We start from the raw sequence: 23,855 nt of genomic DNA on the forward strand, positions 1-23,855 counted from the left end.
CTGGTAGCAGATAAATACAAAAAGATAAAGGAATAAAGCAAAATGATGTGTCATGCTGCTGGCTGTGGTAGATTAGCCTATCGTTTATCTTACCCGCACATTAAACGCAGCTTTTGTGTCGGGTATTTAAATAGTCAGCTGTTAAACAGTACCTGTTTCTATCGGCAGGTGGGACTGTTGTCAGACGGCAAACTTAAAGAAAGAAATTTCATTCATTATTAAAAGAGCTGTTGGTAATAATAAAACAACTGTTCGCAAAACTAAGTTCTAACAACTAACTAGCATGCACAGTGTTTTATCAGAAGAACCTGGATCTATAAATGCTTATTGTGAGGTGTCAGTTTCACAATGAAGATATTGCCATCAGTTATGTCACTGTCTTTTCTTTTGACACAAAAGAAGATATTTTTAGGAATGGTGGTGTTGAAACAACATTGATTTGTGTGACATTGATTTGATCTGCTGTCGCATTTCAGTTTGAACAACACAAATCATCTCAAAACGGGAAAAAATCCACAAAGCCATGTGACTGATATCAAAGCAGAATGATTGCTTTTATTTTTTCAAATGACATTGATTTAGATTAAACAGTTGAGGCTTGCGTCACTATATTTGATGTATTCTGCACATGTGTGTGTTGATCAATGGTTTGATTAGACCAATGTTGAATGGTCAGCATTCAGTATTAATTAGTACGATTGTAATGCAGTGTTCCAGTGAAAGTGATGTAGTTAAAGAGTAATTAAACCCAACTTGGTAACAGTTTATTGTAGGGTCTTTTAACTAGTTGCTTATTAGCATACATATTAATAGAATCTCACTTTAGTATAGGGAACACATATAAACTCTTAACTATGAATTTTCCCTCCTAATTTACTGCTTATTAATAGTTAGTAAGTTAGTTGTTAAGTTTAGGTATTGGGTAGGATTAAGAATGTAGAATAAGGTCATGCAGAATAAGGCATTAATATCTGCTTATTAAGTACTACTAAATAGCCAGCATTCTATTAATATGTATGCTTATAAGCAACTAGTAAAAAGACCCAAAAATAAAGTGTTACCAAAATTTTTGATGAAATCTGAGAGGTATATATGACTCGTCCATAGACAGCAATATAATCAACACTTTCAAGGTCCAGAAAGGTACTAAAGACATCATTAAAACAGTCATTTGACTGCAGTGGTTCAACCTTAATGTTATGAAGTGATGAGAATAGTTTTTGTGCGCAAAAACAAAACAAAAATAACGACTTTATTCAACAATATCTTCTCCTCTGTGTCATTCTCATACACTGTTTACATCCAGTGCTTCCAGTTTCTACATCAGAACCCCAGTGAAATACACAACTGAGCAGGTTCAGACTGTAAGCTGTGGAAAGGTTTGTGTAAATGATCACATTCATTAAATAATTCTGTGGTTTACTGTAAGAAAATGTTTATAGTTGATCTCTGTTTGTTTCCATTGTGAAATTTCACTGTTTTTGAACATCACTGTTAGCTGCAACAGACTTATTTAATGAAGACTGACATTAAACCTTCTGCCTTGTCAGAATTGTAGTTAAGGGTTCAAAGGGTTTATCTTTTAACTTTAAATGAAAGATAGACATACAAATATGATAACAATGCAATAAGGATTTATAAAAAAGTGCAGAAAGGAAGGGAAAGTTTGTTGCTGGTTCTTGTCTTTCAATCACAAAGTTGATCAAATCACAACATCCTCCTTGAAACAAGAGGACAATCTCCGTTGCATAATTAATACTGCATTATCTTAAAGTGTTGTTCAATAAAACCACCTACATATATTACACTTCAAGAATACACAACTTTGCTGTTTAAATTTAATAAATCAAATTAACATATCATTCTTTTTTGGCCAAATGAAAATATTTAATACTTTTCTAGAGCCAAAATAAGATGCTCTGTTTGTAATTCTAATACATATAATACAGTTTTGTGAAGTTGACAACACTGTTGCCAGTAATTTACTGTTGATTGTACAGTTTACTGTAATCTACAGTATGTTACTGTAAAGATATCATGCACTGATTTTAACATTACAGTAACAATGTAAAATAGATTACAGTAAAGAACTGTAATTTCAGTCACATATTCATTATAAACATACATAAATTCACCTTTATTTTACAGTAACAGCTGTAGCAACAGATAATTTTTACAACAGTTTACTGTATTTTTACAGTACAATTGTAGTTGATGATTTACAATACTCTTGTTACTGGCAATGAGTAAGTTACTATAACTTTTACAGTACATTGTTTAATGTATGTGGATTATTTATGACCTGCACTCCGTATTTCTCTTTATTTTTATTTGATCAACAAATTCAATGCAAGATAACTGATAACCCTGTTCTGCGTTGCGTCAACAGACGATGATCGTGCATTGACGATAGCCAGAGATATTGTCGAAAGCATCAAATATTGCCAATATTAAGAGGTTTCGGCATTTCCAATTAATGTAGGTCTGTTACATTTCTTCTATTACTGTGTTATTACTATTAGGTTACTTTTATTATTAAATTAATATTATTCTAAATTTGCTCTGCAATATTTTTATAGCGCATCACTGCATAACTGACGTGCTGTGAGGATAATAAAAGATTAGGTTAATAGCAATTTTATATGCAATATATTGATTGAAAAAAAATATGCATTTGAAAACTTTGATCAAAGTATCACTTTCTGCTCCACACAAACTCCACCGGTTCATAATGCCAAATGTGTTTGAGCTTTAGTGGTTACTGTACAACAAGGACACGCAGAGAGAAGCCATTTATTATTTTAACTTATGATATATTCCTCATATATAATATTATAGAGCTGACGATCACTTTAAATATAGACAACAATTCATAGAACCAGAACTAAAATCACACAGACACACAAAAACATCAGCAATGAGAAGAGAAGATAATGTGAATGTTGTGAATCTCAGTGTTTTGATTTGAACTTGATTATGCAGTGATTTCAGTTTTATTTAATTTGTTTTCCCTTTTAAGATATATGAAACAAAATATGTAATACAAATTTTTCATCATTTTTACTGATGATTTTTGAAGGACATGGGTTTGTTTATTCCATTCTGTAGGTTGTTAAACTTGTTTAAGGCATATGCATAATTGTAATACATTGTTTACTGAAGTTTTAACTGTGCTCAACAATCTATATAATAAAAATCATTATTAATATTATAATAGAATAAAATTAAAATAAGCTGAGTTTCAAAACAACAACAACAGTATGAAAGTAAATGGACTGAGACTTCAACAAGAGACAATAATCCTTCATTTGTTTATCTGGATTAAACACTTTGTTCATCCTAACTGTTATTACAATATACATAAAATGCAACCTTTCAGAATAAATAAGCAGGATGAACATTCATTTAGTTTGATAGTATCAATTAAAGCACGACAATAAAGACTTTGGACTTTAATTCTCATGCCAATCAAAGATTGTTTTATGAGTTTACTGGGCAATACGTTTGTGTGAAATGATCATTTCAGCTTTATCTCCTCGATTAGTTTGTCATCATCAGATCATTACTGATACTGCGACACTAACAGTCTTACTGTCATGTCATAGTTTTGAGGAATTCATATTTTGCTTTATTTAAAAGAATTGTTTTCCTTTATACAAATGAATGCATTTCATATTTATGCAATAAAGTTAAGCAAGAAAATCAAGACTGCAGCTTTTTGTCAGTATTTACTTTAGTTCTTTATATTTTCTGTTCCTTCCCAAAGTTTGATCCCCACACAGGCTTTCAAAGCTTGATATTGTTGATTCGTGACTGAACATGTCTCTGAACTATAAAGAGTAATTCAGTCTTGTTTTATCTTTATAAGTCTTTGTAATGACAGGCTAATGTGAGGTGATGACCTGCCTTTAGATAAAGAAATGACTAAAATACCATCTGGAAATCACACGGGTCAGAGGATAAGAGAACAAAACAGCAACACGGCACTCAAATATTCACATGAGACAGATTAAAAATTAATCATTAGACCTATATATCACATAGAGTTATGATAGTTATTGTTCTTGACAGAGAACTTGAGTTCGGCTCCATTAAGCTGGGGTTATAATATTTCCTAGCATTCATGGCCATAATTGTTTATGATTTGAATAATCTCACATGAATAACCTATTATCCTAGTTTACTGTTCAGTCCAGAATGTTGCTATGGTTACTCCCATGTCAATCATAATTTCAGGAGTGACTCTGTTCACACACAGAGCGATCAGTCCAGTCCCGGATATAGTGTGTATAATGTGATGGTTGAATTAAACATTATTGATGGCTTATATAAAATGAATAATTAAAGGTCTGTTAATAGAAACCTGTTGTAATGAGCGCTGAATTACAGCAGAGGGCAGCAAAACATCATACTGTTCTATCCATAGATGCATATACATAGATGCCTCATTAGCAGCTGTTTCCATGGGCCTCTATAAGTAAACCGTCCACCATTTTGCATCAGTCAAATCTGGTCCGTGAACACTCGAGAGCGAGAACGTCTGCAACCGTACACACATGAATATCTTCATCTGTAATAAACTTCAGTAGATGATTTAACTAAACTAACACATCAAGACACAGACATCAGCTAACACAACACTAAAAAGTTACCATAGTTTAAAACACTGTAATATTGAGTTAATACATATAAAACACAAACCAACACATTTTCACCTGTTAAATCGCAGGTGTTTTGCATCATTGATTCTTATGTGAGTGACCACATGTTGACTGTGGGTCGAATGTGGCATCTACATATGCACATCTATGGTCCTATCCAGCTTATTACAATGTAAGAGCGGCTCGGCCATTTCTTCCAGACTCATGAACTTCCAGTTATTTTAGCTCTACAAAAACCCTTTATGCTGCTTGATATTGCAAACATTTTTATCTTATGAACACATTGGTGTATAGCACACATAGTTTTAGCATTTACTGCACTTTGTTATTCTTCTAGTTATTTATAATAGCAGCTAATGTCTATCGTATGCTTCGCACATTCAAAGAAAATGCCTTATCGCGTCACAAAATAAGGTGGACATGAGTGAAAGAGAGATAAGTTTATCTATCTATATGCACTTAAACCCTCAATGTGTGTCAAGAGAAAATGGTTGCAAGAGGTTGTGGGTTTTGATTTCCTCTGAAAGCAGAAGTGAAATAATATGTGGTCCACAAATAGATTGTAATAAATTAGATGCAAATGACAAACATTGGTTTCACTTTGACAAGGCCCAAGTCTAGTCCTAGACTACAATGCATGTTTGAGCTGTTTTCAATGAAAGCAACTTGCATGGACATCTCTTAAAACATGTCAGTGCCATTGTTTTCTCTTAAGATGAACACTGGTGATGTTTTTTTCTAAGGTATGTTTATAAAAGCTCCTTAAATGCCCCAATTGAACTAAGTAAAGCGTAATCCATGGCTTAGTCTATAAGCCCTGTCTGTGAAACCATCAGAGCCTGATCACAGGGTCCATCTCTATCAATTTCTAGGCCTTTCACAACATCCAGTGCACATAAGTCTCACAGTGAGTCTATCTGCTCTCTTACTGGAAATGTTGGCATGTTATAAGATGACTGACATCTAATAAAACTCTTCATTCATGTCAGTTTTTCTGTGATTTTTATGATGAATGCAGGATGAAGCTTTTGCATTCTTCAGTCACTCATTATACGTATGCTTTTATATTAATATACTGATGTGTCATCTGACTTGTGTGTTTCTCTGCTTGTCTTTCGCACACATCTCAACGCTTTCCGCCCTGATAGCAGTGCAGTTGGGTGGAACTGTTATAGAGAATAAGGAAGAAGAGACGTGAGAAGGACCGATGTAGGGTGTGTGTACTTCTGATGATAGAGACTTACATCGCATTCAAGGAACATTTGATCAGTTCTTGATATTTGATCAGTTCTCTGGATATCTGTGTGACTGAAGTCAGTCTGGAATGAGGGCTGCCATCATCATCTTCATCTTCATCACTCTCTGCCTGATCTCAGGTCAGTTCTTTACTGGTCATTCTGGCTCAAATAATATATTATATGATCTAGATTGATGATATATAATAACCCAGAGCAAATGAACTTGTGTTTGGCAGGTCAGGTACTTTGTTTCAGAGTGATTGGATGCTCTGGAGGGAGTTTGATGTTCAAGTGCATGATCTCAAACCAGAGAAAGACTGAGAAACAGCATAAAGGAAATTTTTTCAGCAGACAGGAGGGAAATATATCAGGCATCAGTACTGAGATTCAGCGTCATTGGGTTTATAACGGGAGATTCACTCTGTATGATGATGAAAACAGCAGATTCTTCACAGTGTTTATCAGGAACCTCAGCAGAGAGGATCATGGGAAATATACATGTGGAAACAATCAGAAATGGAGTCATGATTTTGACTTAAAGGTGAACAACGGTACGTGTCATACTTTATAACTTACTACAGCAATTATCTTTATTACTATTAATGGAGCGCTGCAGAACATTGAGTAAAAATGAACAAAAATGAATTACTGAGCACATTAATCAATGTTTAAAACAGTTTCCATGCCTCACCCTGATTCACAACGGTCAGCTTATTATAATTCATAATTTGAGCTGTCGGGCTGGATTATGCGGGGGAAATGTCAGTTTTATATCATTCATCTTTGCATGTTCATGTTCAACAAGTCCCAGCTACTACAGTATATGCAACTTATTTGTTATCGATGACATTTTTCTGAATATATGCCTTGTAGGACTCATGTTTTTCTGTCTTGATGTAGAATGACAGATCTGTTCTGATCACTGGCATCCATAAATATACCTAAAAGAAATAAATAAATAATAAAAAAATTCTGCAATTGTATGTGTCAAACAGAGATGGCGCTAGAGAAGACAAAATTCCATAATGCACCTTCAATCATACTAATAATATTTTAGATTTCAGTGCGTCACAAGTTTATGTTGTATCATTTTCAGAGTCTGGCTGTGGGACGTCTGTTATCCTGGACAAGTATGTTGGACAAACGATCACTTTCCACTGTGAATATGATAAGTTTGAAACACATACCAAAGTCTTCTACAGACTGAAAGAGGGTCCTGTCCATGTGCTGAACAGCTCACAATCATCACAATCATCTGAGGAGAAGATCATTCTGTCTGACAGTCGTGAAGATCATTTTAATGTGACCATTAGAAACATTTCTGCAGACGACGGAGGAGTTTATTTATGTGGAGTGGAGAGAGACGGATCAGATCCATCACTTGCTCGCATAACCTTCATTAAAGAGATTCAGCTGAATGTTTATGGTGAGTTTAGTTTATTTTTTATTACATAATTTTTACAGCTCTAAATAAGAAATGTAAATTCCTCCTGACTTTTAACAATACAATAAATCAGGAAATAAATCTAATTTTGCAGGTGGAATCGCTTCTGTCCAGGTTCAGGCCTACTCCAGTAAATCAGTCTTCATCACGTGTAAATTTCCACAAGAGTTCAGAAGAAACAAGAAATTCATCCAGAAAGATTCATCACAGAAGATTATTGTTGATGAACAGAATCAATGGGTCCGTCATGATAAAGTTCACATGTATGATGATTCCAGTGAAGGACTTCTGAAGGTTTTTATCAGTGATTTAACAGCGGCTAATGAAGCAACGTACAGGTGTGGAGTGAATATCGCTGATGATGATCTGTTCACTGACGTCAAACTGACAGTAAATCAAGGTAAAGAGATTCTGTCGGGAGATTTTTTGGACACTTTCTAAAAGAAAAAGATTTGATATTATATATTTGTCATTGTTTTTGTGTATAGTTGATCATTTTCGTACATCAAGTAAAGCATCTGCTGTTATTGGTGAAAGTGTGAAACTCACCTGTGATTTCCCTGAGAAACACGGCGAGACCTTCAAACACATCTGCAGAGAGAACGAGCAGAAGATATGTGAGAACATCAGTTCATCAGAGCAGAAACGCTTTGAGTTTTCTGTCAGTTCAGCAGGAGTTTTTACAGTGATCATCAGTAATGTGAGCGAGAGAGATGCTGGAGTTTACTGGTGTGGAGCAGAAACCAGAGACACACATCTGACTTCTGTCTCTCTCACCAATCAACATCACCTCACTGTGACCAGTACGTACAGTCACCATAAACCAGATAACATGTGCATTCATTGCAGGATATAAACACTTTCATTCTCTTTGACTATTAGTGCCTCCAGTGGTCGGACGTGAAGGAAATTCATCAGAGATCAAATGCCCTTATAATGCAAAACATTCAAGTGAAGTAAAGCAACTTTACAAAGGAAAGTGTTTCACTAAAGATGCTCAAAATATCATTCAATCAGATGAAGCTAAAAAACCAAAGATTTCAGCAAAGGATGAGCCTGAACTCAATCTCTTCACTGTGACCTTGAGTGAGCTGAGAGCAGAGGATGCTGGGATATACTGGTGTGCAGTGAGAGATGAGTTTAATCTTCACACTGAACTCATGATCGTCATGAAAGATGGTGAGAGTGTTTCTGGAGAAAATCTCAATGTTTCTGATCATTCTGTTCTCATACTCATATTTTCTCTCTTCAGCGGTCACTCGTGAAGCGTCTGTTGGAGGATCAGTGTCCATCAGCTGTAAGTTCTTCAGGAATCACAAGAGTCTCCAGAGGTCGTTTTGCAGAGGAGATCAGCCGAACATCTGTGTCCGAGACGGAGTTCGTGTTTCATCGAATAAGAGAACAAATGGCCGATTCTCTCTGACTGACGAAACCTCAGCTGGAGTCTTTACTGTGAACATCACCGATCTGACAGAAGAGGATTCTGGGAAATACTGGTGCGCAGAGGAGAGTTCTGGGTCGTTCATATTCACTGAAGTTCATCTACATGTGATCGGAGGTAAAATACTCTTTCATTAAAAGGATTATTCACCAAGAAATTAAAATTAGCTTTCTTCAAATTAACACAAAAGAAGATATTTTGAGAAAAGTGTTGTTTCGTTCATGCAGTCAAAGTCAGGGTCTAGTGGTGGACTGGCCATATGGAGCACCGGGAGTTTTCCCAGTGGGCCGCTGTACAGTGTGGGCCGCCCATTGCTATATAAATATAAAGGCGGAAATATAGTTAATTTACATAGCATATCTTTCGTTGGCCCAGATGAATGGCCTGCACAGCCCAATTGATTAAAAAACATCTAATTTAGCGTGCTCAGACTCAGTGCAGCAGTTTAAAACCACTCATCAATTTCAAAATATTTAAAATAACCAATCAAATCGAAGGCGGCAGGATTTACTGTTCACAGAAGCTGAGCTGCGAGATGATTTTTAACGCTAGGAGAATGCAAGATGAGGTAAAAATATAAGCAACTGAACATGATGAGACAATACAGCATAAAAAATAGATAAAAAAATGTTAAATGACAGACATTAATTTCCAGGGATGCAAACAACTACTGACTTTTTCAAATTTCTCATTTTTAATGCCATTTACGCTATGTGTCACACAATGTACAAAGAAACATTAACATAGCAGTTTTCAGCATGTCAGGCAGAAGATAAGTGTGAATGTTTGTATATCTGTGACCATCTTCTGTAATTTCACTCGTCTAAGAAAATGATTCATAAAACTCTAAAATATCGTTCTCAAATTTGTACTATAACAGATAAAAAGTGACAACTTTCACTTTCAAGCCCCGTGATTAGAAAAGTGTCACATATAACCGGGAGCGGTTTCTTCATTAGGGCGATCGGGCGACGCACCACCAAAGTGAGAAACACAGAGTTACGCTAGCTGTCACTGCTCTAGACTGTTTGTTCTGCCTCTGGATATATGCTATAGTCCACTCAGTGTCAAGTTACGTTCTGTGGAGTACCGCCGTGATTTCACTCTAGCCGAGAATCTCTCAGAGTTCTTACTAGAACTAGGAAGTATGACCATATTAGCCCAGTTCTGTCATCACTGCATTGGCTTCCTGTTAAACATCGAATGATTTTAAAATCTTGCTAATTACTTACAAAGCACTAAATGGTTTAGCTCCCCAGTACCTGAGCGAGCTCTTAAAGCATTATAGTCCTTCACGTTTATTGCGATCTCAGAATTCAGGCCAGCTGATAATACCTAGGATATCAAAATCAACCGCAGGTGGTAGATCCTTCTCCTATTTGGCACCTAAACTCTGGAACAATCTTCCTAGCATTGTTCGGGAAGCAGACACACTCTGTCAGTTTAAATCTAGACTAAAAACACATCTGTTTAAACTTGCATACACATAAACCATTATCTACTATCATGTAGATTGTTAGGCTGCATAAATTAGGTCAGCCGGAACCGGGAACACTTCCTATAACACCAGATGTACTCGCTACATCAGAAGAAGAATGGCGTCTACGCTAATATTAGTCTCTTTCTGTTTATCCCGAGGTTTACCGTAGTCTGCCAGATCCAGGCCATGTCCAGATGGACCAGACATGATGATAACACAGCCCTGACATTTCAACTAAACTATCCCCTGCGAAGGCCTATTTCCCTTTCCTCTCTATGTATAGATAAAACGTTCTCAAAATTATTCCAGTTTGCATAGATCCGCAGACACAACTAATTTTTTCTGTACTATGCGGACCAGTAATTTGGCGATGTCACTTTGTAATAAAGACCAAGCTTCTGCGCACAGAAGCGGCCCCTAAGTTAATCATTAAAAGTTCTTACCATGGAAGTGATTCAATCAAAACCTACTTTAGCTCGATAATAATAGTTTCTTACAGCTGCTGAAAAGCCAACACAATCTCTGTCCATTATTTTCCTGTTGTCACTGTGAAGCTGCTCTGAAACAATCTGTATTGTGAAAAGCGCTATATAAATGAAGGTGACTTGACTTGGCACTTTCATTTGTCAGGATTATTTGATGAATAGAAAGTTCAAAAGAACAGCATTTATTTGAAATATAAATAATTTGTATAAATTATGAATGTCTTTACTGTCACTTAAATCAATTGAATGTGTGCTTGTTGAATAAAGGTATTTGTTTTATTTTTTTAATCTTACCCCAAACTTTTGAATTGTAGCGTATCACGTTTTCCCACAAAAATCTGAAGCAGCACAACAGTTTCCAACATTGATAATAATCATAAATGTTTCTTGAGCAGCAAATCATCATATTAGAATGATTTCTGAAGGATCATGTGACACTGAAGACTGGAGTAACGATGCTAATATGAAGGAATTTTCCATATTAATGTTTTAGGGTTAAATGAAATGACTGTATAGTGATCAGGCAGAAAATTACAGGATCTTTTCCAGTTTTCTATAGTGTGATCATTTTTGGATGTACTGTCTCTTTAAAGCAACATGCTGTGGTAAAGTCTGATGAACGGTCATGTTCACACCAGCTGAAAACCACATGCAACGGGAAGCACTGAAAACCCTTGTGTTCAAGAAACTTCTTTTGCCTTTTAGTTATTTAGTTCAGTAAGGTGCAGAAAGAAAATGTTTCTATTTACAGATGTGATTCATTTTACTGCAGATCACCCAGAGATAACCCTTCACCTTTCTGACAATCCAGACTCGACTAACTATTTGTTGTTGATGCTTTTTTGTGGAGCACAAAAGATGTTTTTGAATGTTCGCACAGCTCTTTTCCATACAAAGCAAATACAAAATTGATCTAAACTTAAATTATGCACTAAAAAGCTCTTCTGTGTCAACACATATTCAAACAGGTTTGAACATGTTTTTTCTGTGACTTGGCACACTTGATATCTTTTATCCTAATGTAATCTCACACCCTCTACTGTACAATTTAATGTGAACAATCTAATGTGAATTTGCATTTCCTTCAGCCTGAGGGATATTCATTTCACTTCTGGTGTGAAAGGGTCTTTACATTTGCCAAAAAGAGAACCTTTTTTGTTGTTATAAAACAAACAAACAGGCCAACCCAAATGAGAAAAAGTAATGTAACACAATTAATTACATTTTATTGGGAGTAACACAATATTGCAATGCATTACTGAATTTGTTTCATAATTGATTAACTTTACAACAAGGGAATTATCCCTTTACCCCAATATTTCGAGGCACCAGCCAATCATGGAAGATTGTTAACTGAATTAATATTTTATAAACTGGAGGAATTTTGTCATCTGACAAATCTGAAGGATTTGTTGAGATTCGGGCAAGCTTGTAGATCCTCTGATTATCAACACAAGAATGACACAGTTTACAGTAAAAATGAATTAACAAAAAGATATGCAAGAGTAAAATATCACACTCACTAAATACTACTACGAAAAATGCCTAAACCAACTGCTTCAGGGCTGCACTGAGTGCTGGAGGTCTTTGTGTAATCCAGAGAACTGTAGGTCAGATGGTGTTCGATCCGCAGGATCTTCTGTAGGTTGGAGGTACTTGAGTTATGCAGGTCAAGAGTCAAAGACCTCGACATAAGCAGTTGGGCTGCTTGAAGGTCCGTGCAGTGAAAGGTTTACTTGCAAGAGTCTCACCTTGGTCGTGCTTCCTTCGTCAGGTCAGAAACTCAGAACAAGGGTTTGTTCACTTGGGAAATCCTTTATTCCATCCAATTGGGGAGGGGATTACTAATCCCCGCCTTTCCTGATGTGGTGATGTGATTGGGTCGTAGCACCCCAGGTCCCATTTTTGGTGATTTCAAGCCAATATGTTTAGAAATTGTCTTTGTCTTGAGGCCTTTCTTTGTTCTTGCTGTGCTCTAGCCAGAACCGGTTTGGTGGCCCTGAGAGTCCATGATTGTTCACACATTGGTCTCAGGCATGGAGATAGGGTGAATAAAGGCAACTCGTGATGAGATTATCCTGTGATCAATGGGCTGTTAATGTTGTCTTTCCTGCCCTCCACCTTACAATAGTCCTTTAGCTGTCGTTGAGGGTCCTATCACACCCTTTTGTCTTAAGCACAGTGAGACAAAAGGATTCTTGTTTTGAAGTGTGAACTTCTGTTGTGAAGCTCTGGTGCCATCATGTTTGCTGTTCACTACAGAAACAATCGGTCTATGCAAGAAACTGAACATTACTTCGTCAGTACACAATAAACTTTTCTGTTTTCAGTATATCATTGTAAACATACCCCCTGTAAATAATAACAGAATTTGTTCCTCTAATTTGACCATCGGTGCTCTATGATTGTGTATTTTCAGAAACGACGACATCTTACACTGAAAGAGAAACATCCCAGGACAAAGAAAAATCTGGTAAGATCCAATAGTGTGTGATTTCTTGACAGAATTTGTTCCTCTAATTTAACAATCGGTGCTCTACGATTGTGTATTTTCAGAAACAACGAAATCTGACACTGAAAGAGAAACATCCCAGGAAATCTCTGGTGAGATCCAAAAGATCACTTGCTCTTTCTGAGATGGTGATCTTTTGATATAAAGATGAGCGTCAGATATACAGCTTGTGTATGAATATTTGAAGAGTCAATTTGCAAAAACCGATAATGCCATTTAAAAAAAAAAATGAACTGACTGCTGTGAACATTCTGAACCCTAAATACATTTTGTCAAAAAAAAACGGTATTGTCCCCTGTCATGGCATTGTTATCTGCTTTTGCCAAAATGCGACTGTTGGAATGATCTGCTTTTACTAAGAAACAAACTAATATATATATATATATATATAACATACTTTCAATTAACTTTAATTTTGTAAGCTACCTGTATTTTTTTGGAGTTATTATTACTTAATCAAAACAACCAGTATATCATTATACCCTCTGTAAATAATAAAAATAATTTATTCCTCTAATTTGACAATCGTGCTCTATGATTGTGTTTTTTTTTCAGAAATGACATCATCTGAAACTGAAAGAGAAACATCCCAGGACAAAGAAAAATATGGTAAGATCCAAAAGATCTGTTTCTCAGTTTGAATGAATGTAATTCTATGATATAAATGTTAAGCGTTGGATGTACAGCATGTGCATGAATGCTTGTACAGTATATGTCATAGTCTCACCTTGTTTCTCCATGACAATCTCTTTGTGTGATTTCTTGACAGAATGTGTTCCTCTATATATAATTTCTTGCATTCCATGTAAACAGTCTGGCAAGTAAAAAAAAATAAAAAAAAAAATAAGCCAATGCGACTCAAGCTTTAGTGTGTCCGTAGAGGGTTGTCAGAATTTGTTCCTGTAATATTTTTGACCATCGGTGCTCTATGATTGTGTATTTTCAGAACAAAATAAAAAAGAAACATCCCAGTACAAAGAAAAGACTGGTAAGTTCCAACAGATCCGTTGCTCGGTTTGAGATGAAAGTGATGAGAGTTGGATTTTTATCTTTCTCTTTCTTGAGCAATGCACAAATGTTCACTGAAAACACTTGCAATTGTTGAAAAAGAAATAAAATAACAAAAGTCAAGGGTCAAGAGCCCAACTAAATCAAACACTGATCACCATTCAAATAAAAAAAAAAATCAATAAAATATCACCTAAACCTGAAAATTCAGCTTTGCCAACACAGGAATAAATTACACTTTACTATATATTCACATAGGAAAAAGTTAATATTTCACAATATTGCTATGTATTTACTGTCATTTTCATCATCATAAGAATTGTTACTCTTTTCCACAGTTGGAGCTCTATTCCATAAAATGACAGGAGATATCAAGCTCCTGAATGGACAAATCCAGTGCTCGAAATGGGCCGGTATACGCTGGTACACAGTACCTCTATTTTTACCTTTAGCCAGTTTTCCTCGCGTACCGTCACTTCTGACATGTTGCATGTACAGAAGCCCACCGTGCCCTCCATTCTTCAGAAACGCGTTTTGAACTGAGCATCCAGCTTACTGGCACTTTTATTTTTCCACTTCAAGCACTGGACAAATACTATAACCACCAGAAATGCACCATAAAAAAGACTTGCAAGACTTCTAGACCAGTGGTTCCCTTCCACGTTCCTGGAGGCACTCCAACACTGCACATTTTGCATCTCTCCTTTGTCTGACACCCATTTCAGGTCTTGGAGTCTTGACTAATGAGCTGATGATCTGAATCAGGTGTATTTGATTGAGGAGACATGGAAAACATGCAGTGTTGGGGACTCCAGGACTGTGGTTGGGAACCCTTGTTCTAGATCATACCAGAGCAGTGTGTTATATGGACTGATTTAGTGGTATTAAACTGTCCCTCATATGTGAAAGAGCTGTTTGTCTTCAAAATTATTTACTATTTGCATGTACACCAGGAAAGACAAATTATAATGTAAGAAGTATATGCTAGTCATTCATTAAAGGATTAGTTCACTTTCAAATAAAAATTTCCTGATAATTTACTCACCTCCATGTCATCCAAGATGTTCATGTCTTTCTTTCGTCAGTCAAAAAGAAATGAAGGCTTTTGATGAAAACACTCCAGGATTATTCTCCTTATAGTGGACTTCACTGGCCTCCAAATGGTTGAAGGTCAAAATTACAGTTTCAGTGCAGCTTCAAAGAGCTTTAAACGATACCAGACAGGGAATAAGAATCTTATCTAGAGAAACGATAGGCCATTTTTGAAAAAAAATGTAAATGTATATGATTTATAGAAACAAATGATCGCCTTTGTAAGTGCTTCCGCTTTCCGTATGCTTCAAAAAGCTTACGCTGTAAATTTTAATTTCAACCATCTGGAGGCCATTGAAGTCCACTATAAATAGAATAATTCAATTCAATTCACATTTATTTTTGTATAGAGCTTTTCACAATACATGTTGTTTCAAAGCAGCTTTACAGAGAATGTCAACATTACAATTTAAAGAATGCAAATAGCAAAAAATGTAATAATTTAGGCAATTCATTTACAATCATTGTTAGCAAATTAATTGAAGATAGAAGCAATGAGCTCCTGGAAAAATGAATTAAATATTAACAATAATTAGGATATATAGAAATTTAGGAATGTGCATGTTGATCCAGATGTTGCGTCTTCTGAAGTCCTCGCAGGAGTTTGCACCGGAATGTTAATAATCCTGGAATGTTTTCATCAAAAACTTTCTTTTCAAGACATGAACATCTTGGATGACATGGGGGAGAGTAAATTATCAGGAAAAGTTTATTTGAAAGTGGACTAATCCTTTAATAAATGTGATTTGTTGCAGACAGGTTGTGATGAGCCGCTCTATGCCAGAAAGTCCAGGGCCACTTTTTGGAAAAAAAAAAAAAAGAAAAGTCTGTAAAAATACTGCTAATATGAAGGAATTTTCCATATTAATGTTTTAGGGTTAAAGGAAATGACTGTATAGTGATCAGGCAGAAAATTACAGGATCTTTTCCAGTTTTCTATAGTGTGATCATTTTTGGATGTACTGTCTCTTTAAAACAACATGCTGTGGTAAAGTCTGATGAACGGTCATGTTCACACCAGCTGAAAACCACATGCAACGGGAAGCACTGAAAACCCTTGTGTTCAAGAAACTTCTTTTGTCTTTTAGTTATTTAGTTCAGTAAGGTGCAGAAAGAAAATGTTTCTATTTACAGATGTGATTCATTTTACTGCAGATCACCCAGAGATAACCCTTCACCTTTCTGTCAATCCAGACTCGACTAACTATTTGTTGTTGATGCTTTTTTGTGGAGCACAAAAGATGTTTTTGAATGTTCACACAGCTCTTTTCCATACAAAGCAAATACAAAATTGATCTAAACTTAAATTATGCACTAAAAAGCTCTTCTGTGTCAACACATATTCAAACAGGTTTGAACATGTTTTTTCTGTGACTTGGCACACTTGATATCTTTTATCCTAATGTAATCTCACACCCTCTCCTGTACAATTTAATGTGAACAATCTAATGTGAATTTGCATTTCCTTCAGCCTGAGGGATATTCATTTCACTTCTGGTGTGAAAGGGTCTTTACATTTACCAAAAAGAGAACCTTTTTTGTTGTTATAAAACAAACAAACAGGCCAACCCAAATGAGAAAAAGTAATGTAACACAATTAGTTACTTTGTATAGGGAGTAACACAATATTGCAATGCATTACTTTTAAAAGTAACTTTTCCCAACACTGGTCACTATTATCTTCTGAAGCTGCTTTACAGCTAAAATTGAATTTGTTTCATAATTGATTAACTTTACAACAAGGGAATTATCCCTTTACCCCAATATTTCGAGGTACCAGCCAATCATGGAAGATTGTTGACTGAATTAATATTTTATAAACTGGAGTAATTTTGTCATCTGACAAATCTGAAGGATTTAGTGAGATTCGGGCGAGCTTGTAGAGCCTCTGATTATCAACACAAGAATGACACAGTTTACAGTAAAAATGAATTTATTAACAAAAAGATAAACAAGAGTAAAATATCACACTCCCTAAATACTACTAAGGAAAATGACTAAACTACAAAGAAAATTGAATCAATAATCAAACAGAAATTACAAACTACTAAACAAATGGATATTAACATAATGAATGCCAAGTAGATGAGCAACGGATTGGATGAAGCAATGAATGGGTAAATAGCAGTCTATGAGGAGTCAGTTGTGGTCTTTCTGGATGCTGGTATGAAATAGTAAATAAGCATTTACTCTGAATACAGATAACGTGTCTAATGTATCTGTATCTGTGTACGCTGACCCTAGATAAACAGTCTATACACAGATAACAATCTCATATAGCAACAACCTCATGCCAAGGCCTTTGGAAAAAGGTTTGTTTAGCTTATATTTACATTTCACCTGGTCGGGTGATCAGTCCGGGAATGGGAAACGTTGTCCACTGGTATCCTTCTGTGTGCAGTGGGAGACTGGATTGCTTTCCAACCGCTGCAGAGCTGCACTGAGTGCTGGAGGTCTTTGTGTAATCCAGAGAACTGTAGGTCAGATGGTGTTCGATCCGCAGGATCTTCTGTAGGTTGGAGGTACTTGAGTTATGCAGGTCAGGAGTCAAAGACCTCGACAGAAGCAGTTGGGCTGCTTGAAGGTCCGTGCTGTGAAAGGTTTACTCACAAGAGTCTCACCTTGGTCGTGCTTCCTTCGTCAGGTCAGAAACTCAGAACAAGGGTTTGTTCACTTGGGAAAGCCATTATTCCATCCCGTTGGGGAGGGGATTACTAATCCCCGCCTTTTCTGCTGTGGTGATGTATTTGGGTCGTAGCACCCCAGGTCCCATTTTTGGTGATTTCAAGCCAATATGTTTAGAAATTGTCTTTGTCTTGAGGCCTTTCTTTGTTCTTGCTGCGCTCTAGCCAGAACCGGTTTGGTGGCCCTGAGAGTCCATGATTGTTCACACATTGGTCTCAGGCATGGAGATAGGGTGAATAAAGGCAACTCGTGATGAGATTATCCTGTGATCAATGGGCTGTTAATGTTGTCTTTTTCAGAAACGACGACATCTTACACTGAAAGAGAAACATCCCAGGACAAAGAAAAATCTGGTAAGATCCAACAGTGTGTGATTTCTTGACAGAATTTGTTCCTCTAATTTAACAATCGGTGCTCTATGATTGTGTATTTTCAGAACAAAATAAAAAAGAAACATCCCAGTACAAAGAAAAGTCTGGTAAGTTCCAACAGATCCGTTGCTCAGTTTGAGATGAAAGTGATGAGAGTTGGATTTTTATCTTTCTCTTTCTTGAGAAATGCACAAATGTTCACTGAAAACACTTGCAATTGTTGAAAAAGAAATAAAATAACAAAAGTCAAGGGTCAAGAGCCCAAGTAAATCAAACACTGATCACCATTCAAATAAAAAATTTTCAATAAAATATCATCTAAACATCTGTTTATAAGAGCTTCTGTAGACGTGTGACAGAAATAAAGTCAGTCTGGTTAGTAATAAGTGAAGCTGGTAATGCTGTTTGTGGAGTTGTTTAATCAGGGGCCGTATTCACAAAACATTTTATCTTACCACTAAGAGTTCTCCTAAATAGCAGTAAAAGTTCTTAGTTAAGAGTTTTCTCTTAAAACCTATTCACAAAGCTGCTGAGACAAACTTTTACTAAGGAATAGGCTGAAGTCTTAAGCTAAGAGTAAGGGCGGGGTTGACCTCGTTGCTATGGAGTATACACACAGTGATTGGCTGATGGGGGAGGAGTCAGCGATTTAATCATAGAAATATTGTAGAATGAGGTGTCATGTTTCCATTTTAAAATAAAGGTTTTAAAATACAAATGTTGCATTATTCAAATAAATATTTTTTAATAAAAATGTTGCCATATTGTTGCCATAAAGGTTTTAAAATGTAGGCTAAGTGTCACTAATTAAACTAGTATATACAGTTAATTGTCCACCTCTTGGATGTCTGTATGTCAAGAGAATGCAGAATTCAAGCGACAAATTATGTTTTATAAACAAAGTTTGGGAGGAACACATTCAAACAGTCTTTCTAATCAGCTCGAGAGGAGGAATATATACACAGACGAGAGTCAACTCGCCTATAGTTACTTTGACAGTTTTCTGCATCCCTCCGCCACCCCGCTCCTCACTCTCGGCTGGGGATACGGGGAGAACTTTGGGCTAAATTCCAAACTCGGAGCCCTCGATCCCCTTGGACAGCACACCAAATACGCTTATTATATATATATATATATTTACTCTATTCAATCATTTGAAAGTGTGAACTCATGAAAACCATTGCCACAGGTAATCAGACAGTATTTATTTATTTGTTAAAGTTTTTTTTGGCGTCTCATTGTAGATTCATATCTATAAATCAAAATGTATTGCATTTATGAAGAAAAGGTTCAGCACCCAAGGCTCTATCGCTATTGCCTCAATGGTGCACAGTATCTTTAGGTGGATTAGGACTGTTTGTGATTTGGTCTTAGTGATTTAGGAGTCCTCTTGCCTACGCCTAATGTTTCACAGACTTAGGAGCTAGTTTTAGAGCTAAAATGCTTTGTGAAATACTCTTAGAGGAAAAATTTAGGAGTCCTAAAATTAGGACTGACACGCCCATTGTTTTAAGAGTTTCTCCCAAATCTGCAAGTTAGGAGCTACTTTTAGCCTTAAGATATTTTGTGAATACGGCCCCTGATCTTCAGAGATTTAATGTCTTTTATCTTCAGCTGGAAGTCAGTTGTAGTTTCTTGTTCTTGTTGTTTCTCTTTCCTTCATTGATTCTGCTTATTAAAAGCAGGTGTTTGAATGTTTCAGCAAAATCATACTACCCTTTAAATCATGTTCTATTAACATTAAGGAAGCTGGACATTTTTAAATACTTGGAATTTAAAAAAAAAAATTGTTGTTTTTGTGTTGATTTATAACATAATGCTAAGTTGTTAGTAAAAAAAATAAGTTGAAAGAATGTTTCAGGAACATCATACCAACCTTTCCAACCAAACTGAACATTTGGAAAACATTCTTAGAACAATAATTTGTTAGCTGGGTAGTTACTGTCTGCTTTCATTGTACAGAATATAATATACAAACAATCGTATTTGTGTTCCACAGGTGATCTGAGTAAATCTGACACTGATAGAGAAATATCCCAGGATAAAGAAAAGTCTAGTAAGATCCAACAGATCCATTTCTCAGTTTGAGTTGAAAGTGATCACATGATACAGCTATAAAGATGAGTGTCAGATGTACAGCATGTGTATGAATGCTTGTAGATGAATGTCATGTGATCACCTTGACAATCTCTTTGCTTGATTTCAGGCTCTTTTGTGATAGTTGCTGTTTCTGTGGGTTTGATCCTGCTGGCTGTGTGTTTAGTGCTCGTGTTGCTCAAAATAAAATACAACCGTAAACACGGTGAGAGACACAAGCTACTGCATTTTTAATAAATCTGAGTTTGTCTCCCTCTGCTGTTCAGAAATACACAGTTAAAATCATCTTGTCTTTTCTCAGTCTCAGATGTTGCTCTTGTTCACACAGGAATCATTTCATCATCAGACAGAAGAGAGACAGGAGATCGTGATATGGTGAGTTTCAGAGCTGATCTGTGCTTCAATATGTTCAAGGTTGCCATCTCTGCCTCACGCTCTTATGCTGCCCAAGTAAATCTCACACCAAGTTAAAAAGCTAACGTGCTGCACAGACAGTTTGGTGTTTGACATCAAGAATCATGCGAGCGACTAGAAAGCTGTGCTCTTGTGGTATTTTGATGTCATATGCCATTCGGTCTGTGCAGCACTGCATGAAGTTAAACACATGTGTTGACATGGTATGATATAACCAGTAGTTCCCACACTGACAGCGGTGACAGAGGGGGTATGCAACAAAATGATGTTTTGCCATTCATTCAATTCCAGCTAAATTCAAAAGTTGGCAACCCTGATACGTGAGAAGTTGGATTGTATATGCTGTATGTACACCTTTGAACTAAGACTTCATGTTTGGGTGATTTTTCTTCTTACAGGCTCAAGAAGAGATTCAAGACACAGATCATCTCTATTCGACTGTCCAGTTAAACACAGTCCTCTCTGATTCACAGAATCCCCTTTACTCGACAGTACAATTACCCACAAACCCCTCTGATTTACAGAATCCACTTAACTCTACAGGACAGTTACCCATAATCCTCTCTGATTCACAGAATCCACTTTACTCGACAGTACAATTACCCACAAACCCCTCTGATGGACCCCTGTATTCTGCTGTCAGTTTCCAGAAGCATGAAGAGTCTCTCAGTGACGCTACAGTCACCATCAGTAAAAACGAGATTCACTCTGATTATGCATCTGTCAAACACAGCATAACTAATATTACAGTTTAGTTTTTAATTCAAATCAAGAATCATGTCAGTGACTGAAAATATAATGACTGAGCAACAATCATTCAGCTTCATTAAGCAAATTATATAGCAGTTGGCGACACCTACAGGTCACTGTTGGGAAACGTTGACTTCTGTTGTTGTTATTTTTTTTGTTTTTGTTTTTGTTTTTTTTTATCTTCAATCTTTGTGAGCATCAGTTCATCAGAAGTGAAGCATTATGTTGTGAGCAATAAGCCAATCTGTGATGAGCGCTGCAGCTCGGATCAAGAGAAAGAAAATATCTGTAATAACAATTTATCATTATAAATGTACTTGATGTCATACATGTCAGTGTGTTTTACTGGGATGTGATGTTTATCACGCTGAGAAAAATAAGCCTCATTTACAAGCCTCCTTTGCTAACTTTAATATATTTTAGAAATGTGAACCTGTAAATAGATATTTAAAAATGTAATTACATTACTTAACTAAAAAAAGTACTGTGACTTGCCAATACTGAGCAGCAGAATATATATATATATATATATATAGATAGATAGATAGATAGATAGATAATCTTCAAAAGAACAAATAAAACAATACTCTGCCTCTGTTTTTAGTAAATTATATTAATGATCATGCTTGTGTTCTGCTTTGAATTGTTTGTATTATTCTTATTTATCAATAAAAATTTCTGCTCAATAAATGTATATTTATGCAATCCTGCAGTCCTTTTCATCAATCATTCTGGTATCCAGATATAAAGGTGCATTGGAGTGACTTTTCTAGTCTTGGTTTGCTGATTACTTAAATATTAAATTATATTTCACCTGTAATTGAAACCAACCGTAGATGATTCAACAGATCAACGTTCGTCATTTTCACAGAGCCAACAATATTCGTAATATACAATGCCTCGTATTATAAAACTAGATTAGGAAACAAGCTCTATCAGAGGAGAAAAGAGAGGTAGGTGTGTGTGTGTGTGTGTGTGTGTGTGTGTGTGTGTGTGTGTGTGGCATTGGTTTAAGGGTGTTGATGGTTAAATGAAAGAGATGTGTTGGTCATCAGACACTAACATTACTTGGTTGGTGTCCAAGTAAAAATAAATTACAAGCAAATAGTAAATGCTCGCTATCTGTCATTATATTTTGGACCATTGGATACCTGATATTTCTTTAAACCAGTAGGTCCTGGACCCGAATGGACTCTATGCCTGGTCACTTCCTTGTTTTTCCTCAGGCAGACTATTTAAATCCGGTGCAGCACCAGAAAACATTCCTTACGCAGAGCTTTCAAAATGACAAAGTAGAAGATGACTTCAGCTTACAAGAACTTCCCCGGATTACTGTAAATGATGTTCATCACATTGCGAGTCTGTCAGCTTTGTGTTTTATCTTTGAATGTGTTTAGCATGAACACACATTGCTCATGCCTGATTAATAGTGTAGAGACCTAGAGGGAACGTCCTAATAGTCCCATAAACATTCCCAGAACCTCCTGAATGTTCCCTGAAGATCCACAAATAACATCCCCCAAACCTTAAAAGAACTCCACATCGTGACCGTCTCTGAACGTTACCAGGTGATGTCCTTGACATCATCCCCTTGTCAAACAATACTAAATGATTCCAATAAGAAAATTGTACTATTTTAATTAGAATTCCGATCATATTACCATTCCTATAAGTTTCCTATTGGACTTGTCTTATAGACATAAATATATAATTTCTGTGAACAATTTGTACAAAGGATTTGGTTCTTATTCTGTTCATTTTCTTTGCAGCATCTTGTTACTGAGACACTATGGAAAATGTTAAAAAGGGTGAAATTCATGGCATTAAAAATCCTAATTTATATTCTAATTGTCCTTAAATGTCTCAAAAAAAAAAGCATTTCACAAATATTTCCTGGGTCATTATTGTGAAACAGCATGCATCAGCAGCTACAGCAGTGCTTCTCAATCCTGTCCTGAACCCCTCACCACAGTTTGGATCAGACACGCCCAACTCAAGTACTAATGAGCTGATGAGCTGAATCAGGTGTGTTAAATGAGGGAGACATACAAAATGTGCAATCTTGACACAAATGAATTCATTATGATCAATGTATCACTTATTATTGTAAAACTGTGGTAAAACATCAATGCTTTGGTTTTAAATCTTTAAGTGAACAATAAAAATGCCAGCAGACG

General features: G+C 36.1%; 1 protein-coding gene across 1 annotated transcript; it reads left to right on the plus strand.

Moving 5' to 3' along the window:
• The first annotated feature begins 5,930 nt into the window (after positions 1 to 5,930).
• LOC125271518 (polymeric immunoglobulin receptor-like) lies at positions 5,931 to 22,198 on the plus strand. The gene is made up of 15 exons (XM_048195554.1): positions 5,931 to 6,037; positions 6,136 to 6,450; positions 6,996 to 7,325; positions 7,438 to 7,743; positions 7,832 to 8,146; positions 8,226 to 8,522; positions 8,596 to 8,901; positions 13,169 to 13,222; positions 13,306 to 13,353; positions 13,817 to 13,870; positions 18,346 to 18,399; positions 20,417 to 20,473; positions 20,624 to 20,719; positions 20,843 to 20,889; positions 21,327 to 22,198. Exons 1-15 carry the CDS (start codon positions 5,986 to 5,988, stop codon positions 21,681 to 21,683), a joined length of 2,688 nt encoding a protein of 895 aa, XP_048051511.1. The 5' UTR covers positions 5,931 to 5,985; the 3' UTR covers positions 21,684 to 22,198.
• The last annotated feature ends 1,657 nt before the right edge of the window (positions 22,199 to 23,855 follow it).

The sequence above is a fragment of the Megalobrama amblycephala genome, linkage group LG7, assembly GCF_018812025.1.
Source record: "Megalobrama amblycephala isolate DHTTF-2021 linkage group LG7, ASM1881202v1, whole genome shotgun sequence".
Lineage (NCBI taxonomy): Eukaryota > Metazoa > Chordata > Actinopteri > Cypriniformes > Xenocyprididae > Megalobrama > Megalobrama amblycephala.

Coding starts and splice junctions, on each gene's coding strand:
- LOC125271518 (XM_048195554.1), top strand. CDS start 5,986: ATGAGGGCTGCCATCATCATCTTCATCTTCATCACTCTCTGCCTGATC. Junction 6,451..6,995: donor TGACTTAAAGGTGAACAACG/GTACGTGTCATA, acceptor TATCATTTTCAG/AGTCTGGCTGTGGGACGTCT. Junction 18,400..20,416: donor CCAGGACAAAGAAAAATCTG/GTAAGATCCAAC, acceptor TGTGTTCCACAG/GTGATCTGAGTAAATCTGAC.